Consider the following 15,815-nt stretch of genomic DNA (forward strand, 5'->3'; position numbering starts at 1 on the left):
TATCTTCGTCTTGGATTGATCCCTTGATCATTATGTAATGTCCTTCCTTATCTCTTGTAACAGTCTTTATTTTAAAGTCTATTTTATCTGATATGAGTATTGCTACTCCAGCTTTCTTTTGATTTCCATTTGCATGGAATATCTTTTTCCATGCCTTCACTTTGAGTCTGTATGTGTCCCTAGGTCTGAAGTGGGTTTCTTATAGTCAACATATATATGGGTCATGTTTTTGTATCCATTTAGCGAGCCTGTGTCTTTTGGTTGGAGCATTTAATCCATTTACATTCAAGTTTATTATCGATATGTATGTTCCTATCACCATTTTCTTAATTGTTATGGGTTTTTTTTGTGGGTCATTTTCTTCTCTTGTGTTTCCCACCTAGAGAAGTTTCTTTAGCATTTGTTGTAAAGCTGGTTTGGTGGTGCTGAATTCTCTTAGCTTTTGCTTGTCTGTAAAGCTTTTGATTTCTCCATCGAATCTGAATGAGATCCTTGCTGGGTAGAGTAATCTTGGTTGTAGGTTTTTCTCTTTCTTCACTTTTAGTATATCCTGCCACTCCCTTCTGGCCTGCAGAGTGTCTGCTGAAAAATCAGCTGATAACCTTATGGGGATTCTTTTGTATATTATTTTTGGTTTTTCTCTTGCTGCTCTTAATATTTTTTCTTTGAGTTTAATTTTTGTTAGTTTGATTAATATGTGTCTTGGTGTGTTTTTCTTAGGGTTTATCCTGTATGGGACTCTCTGCACTTCGTGGACTTGGGTGACTATTTCCTTTCCCATGTTTGGGAAGTTTTCACCTATAATCTCTTCAAATATTTTCTCAGACTCTCTCTTTTTCTATTCTTCTTCTGGGACCCCTATAATTTGAATGTTGGTGCATTTAGTGTTGTCCCAGAGGTCTCTGTGATTGTCTTCAGTTCTTTTCATTACTTTTTCTTTATTCTGCTCCTCAGCAGTTATTTCCACCATTCTGTCTTCCAGCTCACTTATTCATTCTTCTGCCTCATTTTTTCTGCTCTTGATTCCCTCTAGTGTATTTTTCATTTCAATTATTATGTTGTTCATCTCTGTTTGTTCTTTAGTTCTTCTAGATCTTTGTTAAACAGTTCTCTTATTTTCTCGATCTGTGCCTCCATTCTATTTCCAAGGTTTTAGATCATCTTTACTATCATTACTCTGAATTCTTTTTCAGGTAGATTGCCTATTTCCTCTTCATTTATTTGGTCTTGTTGGTTTTTACCTTGGTCCTTCATCTGTGACATATATTTTTGTCATCTCATTGTTTTTTTTCTGATGGGTGGGATTTTGTTCCTGTCTTACTGGTTGTTTGGCCTGAGGCTTCCAACACTGGAGTTTGTAGGCTGTTAGGTAGAGCTGGGTCTTATTGCCAAGATGAGAACCTCCAGGAGACCTCACTCTGATGAATATTCCCTGGGGTCTGAGGTTCTGTGTTAGTCCCATTGTTTGGACTCAGAGTTCCCACTGCAGGAGCTCAGGCCTGACCCCTGGCTCGTGAATCAAGATCCTGCAAGCCTTGCAGAGCAGGAAAAGAAAAAAAAAAAAGGAGCAGAACAATATCAAAGAGTAAAACAGAAAATAAGATTAGAAAACTAACTGATATGTTAGAAAAAATAGAAATATAGATAAAATACAGATATGTTAGAAAAAATAAAAATATAAAAATAAAAAATATAAAGTTCTCCATGTATTTTTATAAATAAAAATATATATAGAAAACTAACAGATATGTTAGAAAAAGTAAAAATATAAAAAAATAAAAATATCTTTTTAAATAAAAAAATAAAAATACTGAATACAACTGGAAGGTGAAACAGAATCACAATAGCGAAAAAGAGGAGAAAAAGGGACAAGGTCTTGGCTGTTGTGGGTGGGGCTTAGGCAGGAGCAGGGTTTAGGCAGTTGGCGGGGCCTATGCTTAGGTCCCACAGGGCCTGAAAAGGCCCTGAGGGGTGGGAGGTGAGGGTTAGGCTCAATGTGGCAGGAGGGGCCCAGGAGTGGGCAGGGGACCAGGTCCAGGACCACAGCAGGCTCCCTGGGCACCAGTGGGTGGGGGAAACGCTAGGCATGTTCCCCCCAACTCTGATCCCAGAGGGTCCCTTCCCATTGGCCTCTCTTCTTCTGGTCCCCACCCCATGCCCCTAGGACCCCCGCAGCTGGAGGGAGCCTTGGAGGTGGAGGATCAGGCCCAGGAGCAGGCTTCCCGGGGGCCCGATTGCGTGGGGAAAACGCCCATGGTACTTCCCCTGATCCTCCAATCCCGGAGGGCCCCTCCCTGTCCGCTTCTCCTTTTGGTCCCGCCACCCCCCCGCCCAGGACCAACGTCTTTCAGAGGGGGCCTTAGAGGGTGAAGGACTCAGCCTGGAAGCCCAGCAGGCTTCTTGCGGGCCGATTGGGCAGGGAAAACACTAGGTGTGGTTCCCTCTCTCCTCTGCATCCCTGAGGGTCCCTGCAGGCATGGGAACCCTTCCTCTCTCCCAGCCACCCCTCAGCAGTGCTGGTCCTGTCCGGCCTCCACTTCTCCTTCCCCCTCACTACCCCCACATCCTATCCAGTCACTCAGGGGTTCCTCCCGCCTCCTTGGGCGTCGAGTTCCCCCACCAGTGTCCAGCAGGCATCCTAGTTGTGGGGCGACATGAACTCTGTGTCCTCCCATGCTGCCATCTTGACTCTGCCCCCCCACTCCCACCCCCACCCCCAGTATTTTCTTCTAAATGCAGCTTTCTTTTTGTTGACAGTCTTAGAGTCTTCTGCTGTATCATCATCAGGTCTTTACCCGTTTTCAAAGAAGCCCTCCAGTGATGCTTGTTTTTTACTCATTTTGGCTAGGGTTAGCTTGTGGGCTTACCAAAACTGTGATTGAGACAAGTGTGGAGTGCAGGAAAGAGGTGCGGATGGAGGTGGAGAATAAAATAATGGGTAAAAGAAATAAAATAAAATAATGGGCGGGCCATGCACGGCCTAAAATAACTGTCGGATTCTGACTTAAAGCCTGCCACCAGATGCAGCTTAATTGTCACTTTCCACTCACTGATGGGGTTTTGATTTGAGTCTGCAAGCAATTGATTTTTTATGGTCTCTGTGCAGTCAAACCTCTCTGCTAATGATAATCTGTATTTGCAGCCGCTCCCCAGCACTAGCATCACCGCCTCAGCTCCACCTCAGATCATCAGGCATTGGATTCTCATAAGAAGCACGCAACCTAGATCTGTTGCATGTGTTGTTCACAGTAGGGTTCACACTTGTATGAGAGTCTAATGCCACTACTGATCTGACAGGAGGTGGAGCTCAGGCGGTAATGCAAGTGATGGGGAATGGCTGTAAATGTAGATGAAGCTTTGATCGCTCGCCCGCCGCTCACCTCCTGCTGTGTGGCCTGGTTCCTAACAGGCCACGGATTGGTGCTGTTCCATGGCCCAGGGGTTGGGGACCCCTGCCTTAAGGTTGTAAGAAAAAGACACATGAAGATTACCTTTGACAGAGGGTGTTGTTTTTGTTTTGCTTTACTTTGCAAAGGAATGTGGAGCTGCAAGGGGTATCATTTCTTGAGCATCTACAGTCACTCTGCTGGAGTTGAAACCTACAGGGGAGTCCTAGGATTTTATACAAAACTTCTCGGGTGTGTTTTTCTCATATGGGGGCTGTGGGCCAAGCTCTCAGTGTGTGCAAAAGTATCTAGTAGAGAGCCTGGCATATGGTAACGTCCTAACAAATGGACGTTAATATAAAAGAAATAAAGCAAAACCACTTTGTATTCATAACCACACTGTAAGACGCCATATGGATTTATGAGGATCATACATACTTTTCACATCAAAACTGAAAGAACATGGTCTAATGAACGAAATTGTAAGTTTGGAGACAATAGGTCAGAATATTTTGGCAGTGTCTCAGAAAATCCAGGACCCATTTTTTCCATTTATGTATTAAGCAGATTTTTATTTCTGTGCTTTTAAAGATTAGGGGCCTAGGAGTCGCTGTCTTATGTTTTAGATCACTATGGAATATTACGAAGTTTTCTTGATTCAGTCATGTGAAAGGGAGTGCCTGTTCCTGTGTGGTTACTGCAACCTATTACTGAATGCTAATTATATCAGGAATTGTGTTAAGGGCTTTATATGCATTATTTCATTTAATCCATATAATTGCTCCATGAGGCAAATACTATTATCATCTTCATTTTATAGATAATGAAACTGAGCCTTAGAAAGGTTAACTCCCCTGAGGTCCTATGGCTGGTAAGTGGTGAGCTAGATCTCAAGCCCAGGTGTATCAGACACTAAAACCTATGTTCTCCACCATGCTGTCCTTCATTTCACTGCTCAGCTCATTCGGTTAAAAAAATGATTGAGTACCTTCCAGATGTCAGGTGTTGTGCTCAAGGTTAGGATTACAAGGATGAAACAGATGCAGTTTAAGCCTTGACTCCCAGTCAATCCCTTGATTTCTCATGCTTGTTAAAGAGGAAGAATATGAGATTTGATCTCAGAAAGACCCACCAGCGAAAGTCCAGGGGCACTTTTATTCAGTCATTTGTTCATCCACCCACCAAAAATTATATAATATGGAGGATGAGACAAATAAGAAAAAATAATAATATTACAATGTAATGAGTTCATAATGTAGATATGTAGGAGATGCCATGGGAATAAGATGGAGTGATTTTCTCTTAGCTGGTGAAGGAAGCCTTTTTTCAATTCTCTCATCTGTAAAATAAAGATGAAAATAACTTTAGTCCTACTGGTCTCACAAGTTCTATATGAGACAGGAATGAAAGGATATTGTGTAAATACTTTGGAAATTATAAACTATTATGCAAATATTTGTTATTATTGTGGTTATTGAATTGTTTGCTTACTGATAATTTTATTTGCTTCAGGACTCATAGAGCATGAGGGTCGTGATGTTGTCATTGCTTTGAAGACTAAGCAGGCAATCCGGAACGTGATTGCTAAAGCTCTGAAAAGCCTCACCTTCCTTTGGTCAAGAGGCATTATTGATAAACATGAGGGCATTGAGATGAATAAGGTAAGAACGGTAATAAGGTAAAAGGTAATAGGTAATAGGCAAAAGGTAAAAGGTAAAAAGGTAAAAGGTAATAGGTAAAAGGTAAGAAGGTAAGAAAGCAATTTTCCATATTGCTGGATTCCATAAGCTGAGCACTCAAGCCTGCAGTGCTACTCTAGCAGAGTGTAATTAGTGAGGGAGATTGGGAAAAGGGTGAGTCATGACAGTTGTAAACTTTATAATTGCCTAAGTCTTTGTTAATGCCAATGGAAACTAGTGCCAGCACTACCTGGTTCACTCCATGTCAAAACCACTTGGTTGCAAGTAACAGAACCAATCTGAGCTAGGTTTAGCAAAGAAATGGAGTTGGAGGATTTATTATAAGGACACAGAGCACTTTACAGATCCCATGGTAGCCAGACCACATGGCCAGGCCTCAGGAAGGGACTTGAACAATGACCTAGAAAGCTTTCAGATTCTCCATTTCTTATCAGGGTTGCCCCTCTGTGGAATCTTCTTTTGGCTCCCTCTACAAAGTCATTAGATTTTTCTGCCTGTCTGTCCATTGGTGGAATATGCAGTGCCCAGGCCCACCAGCTGTGGCAAGGGAGGTGGTAATTTCCTAATGTTAACATAGACAGGAGGGGACCATCGTGTGTGTGTGTGGGGGGGGGGGGGGTGAAAATCAGGGAGGGAACAGTTCTGAGAGGAACAAGGAAGACACCCTAAGTGGTTAGCTGATAAATGGACTTTTGAAAAATTATAAATTTGCAAAAAAAAAATTCGGAACATAAGACAGAGGAAAAAATATCTAATGTTTAATCCTACCACTCTATCACTTCTACCATCTAGACTGCAAATTGTGAAAATAGGAAAGTTTTTTTCTATTCTGTACAAGGGTCTATTGGCCTCCTAGCATAGAGAAGAAAAATGGAAGTTCTGGTCCCACATTCTGCCTGTGTATTCCCAAGAATAAGCTGCTCCTGGGTGTCAATGCTTTTCCTTGTCACTGGTCCCTTTCAGCCACAGGCCACATGGACTGTGCTTCTGGATATTTCCTGCACATAGTCCCTCTCCATGGCCCCAGAAGGGAAGTGGGCGTGGGACCGGCCAGCTTTCCCTGTCATAGCTCTACCTCATTAGTCTCTATAAGGTCATGGCACAGGACTAAATGGGTAATATGATTTCTCCTTAGTGTCTGTCAAAAGGGTGAAAAAGACCGCTTTACAGTATTCTTCAAGTTACACCTCTGTGCACATTGTGTTTTGTATTTTTGTATATTGTTCCCGTCTTACTTTGGATATTGTATAAGATTCAATTGAATGCTTGATACCCATTAGTTAAAATAAATAAATAATAGCCCTTATGAAGAGAGAGTCTTATTTTTTCCTATAGGTTTATTTAGAAAGGTAATGGGTAAATCAATCATTCAACAGTTATTTATTGAATGCCTACCAACTGCCTAATTGTCAGCTAAAGAGATATAATTATCAATCCCAGGTCATAAAGAGCTAGGTAAATCTAGCCAGTTTAGCTGAGTAAATATTTGTTGAACACCTACTACATGCCATGGGGTCTTGAAAAGTCCATGGACTCTTCCTCTCTTTTTCATTTAGTCACTTATTCAGCCAATCAACAAAAGTTACATGTAACAGATAAGTAAAAATAATAGTACTACAATGTAATGAGTTCCATAAGGGAGATTTGTAAGAGATACCATGGGAATAAGGCAGATAAGTGATTATCTCTTACTGGTGGGGGGAGTCAGGGAAGGCTTCTAAGAGGCTACAAAACTAGAAATATATCCTCCAAAATTAGAAGAACTTAGAGAAGCAAATTATTCACATGAAAAAAAAATTTAGAGAAAGTGGCATTAAATCATATGGTAATCAACTGTGAATTTTAGATAATTTGAGTTTAAGATAGGGTAAACTACAACTGTTAATTGGATTATAAAAATGATAAATTCAATATGAGTTAATATACCAGTGGGAATAGTAATAAAGATAGTAATAAGGGGGAGAATAGGGACAAAAAAAAAGTTAGAGGACAATTTAAATAGGGTGAGAGAAGCTCTGAGTCAAAATCATGGTTAGATTTGCATAACAGTATTTTATTTAGATTTCCTTCATTTTTACCTAATGTCCCTTTTCTGTTACAGGATCTGATCACTATTATTTTGATTGTTTCTTTTAGGTGCTTCTTTCAAAAATAAAATCACTGAATAACTTTCCAATGGCAATTCCTCCCCCTACTCCTGACAAATATCTTCATAATATCATCTGGCTAGAAAATAAAGATGTTCTCATTGAGTTCTTCAAGGTAAAGATTCTGTCTTCTATTCTAACTCAGGTTCAATGATAATTGGTTTTCATTTTTTCCACTCCCTAATGCAAGATTAACAAGAAAACTTATCCAAAGCAAGAATCCTTTAATGTCCAGTGAAGGGTAAGTCAAAACGGAGGCCTAGCAAAACCCAGAAGAGTAGATTTCATTTTGAGCCTGAAGGGCAAAAATATTTTTTATAATTGCGTATCTGCTTAGGATGAGTTATCTATGTTACCTGATTATTACCAATTCCATCTTAGCCTCTGTGTTCTAGGTTTGGGGTTATGGCAGTGAACAAAATAAATAAGTTCCGGCTTTCATGGACTTTGTATTATATGGACAGAGATTGACAATAAACACATCCACGAATAAATGTATAGTCTGTCAGATGGTGACAAATGCTATATGGAGAAAAGGTGAAAAAAGGGAATATAGTTAGGCAGCTATTTTATAGGGGTGGTTAGGGAAGACTGCGCTAATAAGTTTCCTTTGGAAAGAGATCTGAAATAAGTGTGGGGGCATGCCATATAGATACCCAGGAGAAGGCAAGTGCAATGCCCTGAGGTGTGTTGTGTTCAAGGAACATCACAAAGGCCCCTGTGGCCGAACCAATGATGGAGGGAGGAGATGAAGCCTAAGCAGTTGTGGAGAGCCTGAGTTTGTAGAACTTTGTAGGTCATTGTAAGGACTTTGGCTTTTACTCTGAATTAAATGGAAACAGATTGAAAGGTTTTGAAGAGACATGATCTAACTTATACTTAGAAATGATCATTTGTTGATGTGTTGAGAACAGGCTGTAAGGGGTCAAGAGCAAGCCAGGGAATCCAGTTAGGAGGTGATTACAATAATGTAGGCAAGAGATGACAGTGGCTTGGATGAGTGAAAGATTCTTGATAGGTTTTTTTTTTTTTTTTTTTTTTTTTTGGTATGCGGGCCTCTCACTGTTGTGGCCTCTCCCGTTGCGGAGCACAGGCTCCAGACACACAGGCCCAGCAGCCATGGCTCACGGGCCCAGCCGCTCCGCGGCACGTGGGATCTTCCCAGACTGGGGCACGAACCCGTGTCCCCTGCATCGGCAGGCGAACTCTCAACCACTGCGCCACCAGGGAAGCCCCCTTGATAGGTTTTGAAGAGAAAGCATATAGATGTTGATGGAGTGAGTGTTAGAGAGAAGGAATGACTTCTAGGATTTTAGTCTGAAATTAGAAAATAGTCTGAAAATAGAGTAACCATTTACTTGGATGGGGAAGAGAAGATTTATATGGGGAGGGACAAGAATTTGCTTCTGAAGAGGTTAAATTTGAGCAAGCTATTAGACATCCAAGTGGAACTGCTAAGTAGGCAGTTAGATACATGACCGGAAGGCAGGTGGGAGGCCAAACTGGGGAAAGACATTTCAGAGTTGTCAGCATAGAGCTGATATTTAAGGTCTTGAAACTTGATAATTTAAGGAATTATTACAGACATTCAAGGATCGAGTCTTGAGTTATCCAACATTTAGAGGTGGGGAGATGAGGAAGAATTAGCAAAAAGAATTGAGGATAGAAAAAGTGATCAGATTGATGTTTACCAGAGGTGGGGAGACGAAGCTGGGTGAATTGAAGAAGTGGGTCAAAGGGTACAAACTTCCAAGTTATAAGATAAATACTGGGTATACAACATGATGACTATAGTTACATAGTTATATATTTATAGTATGTTTGAAAACTGCTAAGAGAGTAGATTCTTAAAGTGCTTATCACAAGGAAGAAATTTTTTTGTAACTATATGAGGTGATGTATGTTAACTAAACTTATTGTGGTAATCATTTTGCAATATGTGTATGTCAAGTCATTATGCTGTACACCTTAAACTTATATAGTGCTGTACGTCAATTATATCTCAATAAAACTGGGAAAAAAAGAATTGAGTTATCTATCACATAGGAGGAAAATAAAAAAGAATGGTGCCCCAGAGCCAAGTGAAGAAAATATTTCAAGGAGAAAGTGATCAGCTATGTCAAATGAGGCTGAGAGATCAAATAAGATGAAGACTGAAAACTGACTATTAGATTTAATAATGTAGAGGTCAGTTTTTTTAAAAAGAGGATCCGTAAATCTGAATTTTTAGGTGAAAATTCCAAAATTTTAAAACTTGGTAACAAGTTCAGAATTTTAAAAATACAGTGCAAGCCAAACAAAATATATCTGTGGATTGGGTGTGACTCACGGACCACCAGTTTGTGGCTATTATATGAATTATAGGGATAATAACTTTTTTGTCAACTTGTTAAAACCCGTTAGATTTTTGGAATCAGGAAAACTCTGTGATGAAGAACAGTACTTGCTTTACTACAAATTTGGTTGTACTGTACCTTGTTGTCTAGTCATGGAGATTTATGTCATCTGTTTATTCATAACGAGGGGACATTTTCCTTGTTTTCTAGAAAGACAGCGATCCTAGTAGAGTTTCTACTGAGCTTTGAATATCTGATTTCATTTAGGCCATACTAGTGTTTTCTTCATGCCAGAAATATTTGAATTTTTCTTTTGAAATTGATTTCGTATTTAGTTAAATTAAGACTTCTTTGGTTGAAAGTAACAAAACCCTACTTGAACTAGTTTAAGCAAAAGGGAAGCTTACTGAAAATATATCGTGGTGGTATACAGAAGCTAAGAAACAGTTGACTAACCTTGAGCAGGGTGAGAATCAGGCCAGCTCTGGGATATCAGTGGTAGGAATTTGTGGACCCTTCCTGTAGCACTTGGCTATGATGACTCAGTTCTCAACTCCCAGGCTCTTTGTCCCTCAGTTCAAATTCTTAAGGGAGAAATCCAACTGACTTAGCTTGAACCAGATCTCCAGCTTTGGGAAGTACGAGTGTGGCTGTGAGGGGGAGGAAACCTGACGGGCAGGGGCCATTGGGGGTAGTTTGGAAAACAGACCTCAAATAAATGAGGGTGGGAGGTGAGGGATGGGCCTGGACTGGAAAGAAGGTATCTAAAGGGTGTTTATTACAATCTGCATCCTGTTCAGTTTTTTAAAATATCCAACTTGAAAATAAAATTTGAATTTGGGGTTCTTTATAGGTAATACTTTCACAAGTATAATTAATGGACCATCCTGCAGTGAATGGGGGAGGGATGGGAAAAACAATGAGAGAGAACTCCAGAAATTAATGGTTTCCATACACCTGAGGTGACTATATATCCAGGGCACAACCTTCTTCTCCTCCTTAACCTGCCATGCCAATGCAAAGCTGCCGGACCCTCTCCACCCACTTACAGATACGGCTCACTCTTTAAGTGGCCCTTTTCCTTAATATGTTGGTTCTTAATAGCCATTTAAATCAGATTTCACTAGGATAAAGAAAAATGTGATGAATTGGGAGCACATGGGCATTATTCTCATTAGGAACAGCCCAGGGATTGCATGGATAACTAAAATTCCTGTAATAAATAAAACAAACACCCCTCATTGTAGACATTGATTTCAGTCTTGGTCTCCATCACAGCAACAATAGTTAATTTTCACTACTCCTCCCTTCTTTCACCCTCGAACTGATGTGGTTAATTAAAAAGGTAATAGTGTACAAAGATAAGCCTGAAGACAAAAGTTGGAAAAAAAAGGTCTGAAAGAGCTAGAGGGAGGATTTCAGAACGGCACCTGGGAGATTGGTTCAAGATGGCAGAGTAGAAGGATGTGCACTCACTCCCTCCTGCAAAAGCATCGGAATCACAATGAACTGCTGAACAATCATTGACAAGAAGACACTGGAACTCACCAAAAAAGGTGCCCCACATCAAAGACAAAGGAGAAGCTGCAGTGAGACGGTAGGAGGGGTGCAATCACAATAAAATCAAATCCCATAACACCTGGGTGGGTGACTCACAAACTGGAGAACACTTATACCACAGAAGTCCACCCACTGGAGTGAAGGTTCTGAGCCCCACATCAGGCTTCCCAACCTGGGGGGCTGGCAATGGGAGGAGGAGTTCCTAGAGAATCAGACTTTGAAGGCTAGCAGGATTTGACTGCAGGACTTCGACGGGACTGGGGGAAACAGAGACTCCACTCTTGAAGGGCACACACAAAGTAGTGTGCACATCAGGACCCAGGGGGAAGGAGCAGTGACCCCACAGGAGACTGAACAAGACCTACCTGCTAGTGTTGGAGGGTCTCCTGCAGAGGCAGGGGATGGCTGTGGCACACCGCTGGGACAAGGACACTGACAGCAGAAGTTCTGGGATGTACTCCTTGGCGTGAGCCCTCCCAGAGTCTGCCATTAGCCCCACCAAAGAGCCTGTAGGCTCCAGTGTTGGGTTGCATCAGGCCAAACAACCAACAGGGAGGGAACTCAGCCCCACCCATCAGCAGACAAGCAGATTAAAGTTTTGCAGAGCTCTGCCCACCAGAACAACACCCAGCTCTACCCACCACCAGTCCCTCCCATCAGGAAGCTTACACAAGCCTCTTAGGTAGCCTCATCCACCAGAGGGAAGACAGCAGAAGCAAGAAGAACTACAATCCTGCAGCCTGTGGAACAAAAACCACATTCACAGTAAGATAAACAAAATGAAAAGGCAGAGGACTATGTAGCAGATGAAGGAACAAGATAAAACCCCAGAAAAACAACTAAATGAAGTGGAGATAGGCAACCTTCCAGAAAAAGAATTCAGAATAATGATAGTAAAGATGATCCAGGACCTCGGAAAAAGAATGGAGGCAAAGATCGAGAAGATGCAAGAAATGTTTAACAAAGACCTAGAAGAATTAGAGAACAAACACCTAGAAGAATTAAAGAACAAACAAACAAAGATGAACAATACAATAACTGAAATGAAAAATACACTAGAAGGAATCAATAGCAGAATAACTGAGGCAGAAGGACGGATAACTGACCTGGAAGACAGAATGGTGGAATTCACTGCCACAGAACAGAATAAAGAAAAAACAATGAAAAGAAATGAAGACAGCCTAAGAGACCTCTGGCGCAACATTAAACGCACCAACATTTGCATTATAGGGATCCCAGAAGGAGTAGAGAGAAAGGACCCGAGAAAATATTTGAAGAGATTATCGTCGAGAACTTCCTGAACATGGGAAAGGAAATAGGCACCCAAGGACAGGAAGTGCAGAGAGTCCCAGGCAGGATAAATCCAAGGAGAAACACGCTGAGACACATAGTAATCAAATTGACAAAAATTAAAGGCAAAGCAAAATTATTAAGAGCCACAAGGGAAGAACGACAAATAACATACAAGGGAACTCCCATAAGGTTAACAGCTGATTTCTCAGCAGAAACAATACAAGTGAGAAGGGAGTGGCACGATATATTTAAAGTGATGAAAGGGAAGAACCTACAACCAAGATTACTCTACCCGGCAAGGATCTCATTCAGATTTGATGGAGAAATCAAAAGCTTTACAGACAAGCAAAAGCTAAGAGAATTCAGCACCACCAAACCAATTCTACAACAAACGCTAAAGGACCTTCTTAGTGGGAAACACAAGAGAAGAAAAGGACCTACAAAAACAAACCCAAAGCAATGAAGAAAATGGTCATAGGAACATACATATTGATAATTGCCTTAAATGCGAATGGATTAAATACTCCCACCAAAAGACACAGGCTTGCTGAATGGATACAAAAACAAGACCCATGTATATGCCATCTACAAGAAACCCACTTCAGACCTAGGGACACATACAGACTGAAAGTGAGGGGATGGAAAAAGATATTCCATGCAAATGGAAATCAAAAGAAAGCTGGAGTGGCAATACTCATATCAGACAAAATAGACTTTAAAATAAAGACTATTACAAGAGAAAAAGAAGGACACTACATAATGATCAAGGAATCAATCCATGAAGAAGTTATAACAATTGTAAATATTTATGCAACCAACATAGGAGCATCTCAATACATAAGGCAAATGCTAACAGCCATAAAAGGGGAAATCAGCAGTAACACAATAATGGTAGGGGACTTTCACACCCCACTTTCACCAATGGAAAGATCATCCAAAATGAAAATAAATAAGAAAACACAAGCTTTAAATGAGACATTAAACAAGATGAGCTTAATTGATATTTATAGGACATTCCATTGGAAAACAACAGAATACACTTTCTTCTCAAATGCCCATGGAACATTCTCCAGGATAGACCATATCTTGGGTCACAAATCAAGGCTTGGTAAATTTAAGAAAATTGAAATCTTATCAAGTATCTTTTCTGACCACAACGCTATGAGACTAGACGTCAATTACAGGAAAAAAACTGTAAAAAAAATACACACACATGGATGCTAAATAATATGCTACTAAATAACCAAGAGATCACTGAGGAAATCAAAGAAGAAATAAAAAAATACCTAGAAATATATGACAATGAAAACACGATGACCCAAAACCTATGGGAGGCAGCAAAAGCAGTTCTAAGAGGGAAGTTTCTAGAAACACAATCCTACCTCAAGAAACAAGAAACATCTCAAATAAACAACCTAACCTTACACCTAAAGCAATTAGAGAAAGAAGAAGAACAACAAAAAAAACCCCAAAGTTAGCAGAAGGAAAGAAATCATAAAGATCAGATCAGATATAAATGAAAAAGAAATGAAGGAAACAGTAGAAAAGATCAACAAAACTAAAAGCTGGTTGTCTGAGAAGGTAAACAAAATTGATAAACCATTAGTCAGACTCATCAAGAAAAAAAGGGAGAAGACTCAAATCAACAGAATTAGAAATGAAAAATGAGAAGTAACGACTGCACTGCAGAAATATGAATGATCATGAGAGATTGCTGCAAGCAACAATATGCCAATAAAATGGACAACGTGAAAGAAATAGACAAATTCTTAGTAAACCACAACCTTCTGAGACTGAACCAGGAAGAAATAGGAAACATAAACAGACCAGTCACACTGAAATTGAATTTTCAATTGAAATTTCCATTTCACTGAAATTGAAGCTGTGATTAAAAATCTTCCCAGAAACAAAAGCCCAGGACCAGATGGCTTCACAGGCGAATTCTATCAGACATTTAGAGAAGAGCTGACACCTATCCTTCTGAAACTATTCCAAAGTATAGCAGAGGGATGAACACTCACAAACTCATTCTATGAGGCCACCATCACCCTGATACCAAAACCAGACAGAGGTGTTACAAAAAAAGAAAACTACAGGCCAATATCACTGATGAACATTGATCCAAAAATCCTCAACAAAATACTAGCAAACAGAATCCAACAGCACATTAAAAGGATCATACACCATGATCAAGTGGGGTTTATCCCAGGGATGCAAGGATTCTTTAATATATGCAAATCAATCAATGTGATACACCATATTAACAAATTGAATAAAAATCATATGATAATCTCAATACATGCAGAAAAAGCTTTCAACAAAATTCACACCCATTTATGGTAAAAACTCTCCAGAAAGTAGGCATAGAGGGAACCTACCTGAACATAATAAAGGCATATATGACAAACCCACAGCCAACATCACTCTCAATGGTGAAAAACAGAAGCCATTTCCTCTAAGATTAGGAGCAAGACAAGGTTGCTCACTCTCACGACTATTATTCAACATAGTTTGGAAGTTTTAGCTATGGCAATCAGAGAAGAAAAAGAAATAAAAGGAATCTAAATAAGAAAAGAAGAAGTAAAACTGTCACTGTTTGCAGATGACATGATACTACACATAGAGAATCCTAAAGATGCTACCAGAAAACTACTAGAGCTAATCAATGAATTTGGTAGAGTAGCAGGTACAAAATTAATGCACTGAAATCTCTTGCATTCCTAAACACTAACGATGAAAAATCTGAAAGAGAAATTAAGGAAACACTCCCATTTACCATTGCAACAAAAAGAATAAAATACCTAGGAATAACCTACCTAAGGAGACAAAAGACCTATATGCAGAAAACTATAAGACACTGATGAGGGAAATTAAAGATGATGCAAACAGATGGAGAGATATACTATGTTCTTGGATTGTAAGAATCAACATTGTGAAAATGACTGTACTACCCAAAGCAATCTACAGATTCAATGCAATCCTATCAAACTACCAATGGCATTTTTCACAGAACTAGAGCAAAAAATTGCACAATTTGTATGGAAATGCAAAAGACCCTGAATGATCAAAGCAGTCTTGAGAAAGAAAAACGGAGCTGGAGGAATCAGGCTCCTTGACTTCACACTATACTACAAAGCTACAGTAATCAAGACAGTATGGTACTGGCACAAAAACAGAAATATAGATCAATGGAACAGGATAGAAGCCTAGAAATAAACCCCCGCATATATGGTCACGTTATCTTTGATAAAGGAGGCAAGAGTATACAATGGAGAAAAGAAAGCCTGTTCAGTAAGTGGTGCTGGGAAAACTGGACAGCTACATGTAAAAGAATGAAATTAGAACACTTCCTAACACCATACACAAAATGAAACTCAAAATGGATTAAAGACC

At 39.9% G+C, this 15,815-nt stretch overlaps 1 protein-coding gene across 1 annotated transcript in view; it reads left to right on the forward strand.

Annotated features, from left to right (window-relative positions):
* Nucleotides 1-15,815, forward strand: part of SLC9C2 (solute carrier family 9 member C2 (putative)) — a 152,934-nt gene that overhangs the window by 119,361 nt on the left and 17,758 nt on the right. The window contains exons 24-25 of the mRNA XM_073804299.1: nt 4,899-5,047; nt 7,223-7,348. Coding sequence (XP_073660400.1) covers nt 4,899-5,047; nt 7,223-7,348 — 275 coding nt within the window. The remainder of the gene's footprint in view (nt 1-4,898; nt 5,048-7,222; nt 7,349-15,815) is intronic.

The sequence above is a fragment of the Tursiops truncatus genome, chromosome 1 (genome assembly GCF_011762595.2).
Source record: "Tursiops truncatus isolate mTurTru1 chromosome 1, mTurTru1.mat.Y, whole genome shotgun sequence".
Classification (NCBI taxonomy): Eukaryota; Metazoa; Chordata; class Mammalia; order Artiodactyla; family Delphinidae; genus Tursiops; species Tursiops truncatus.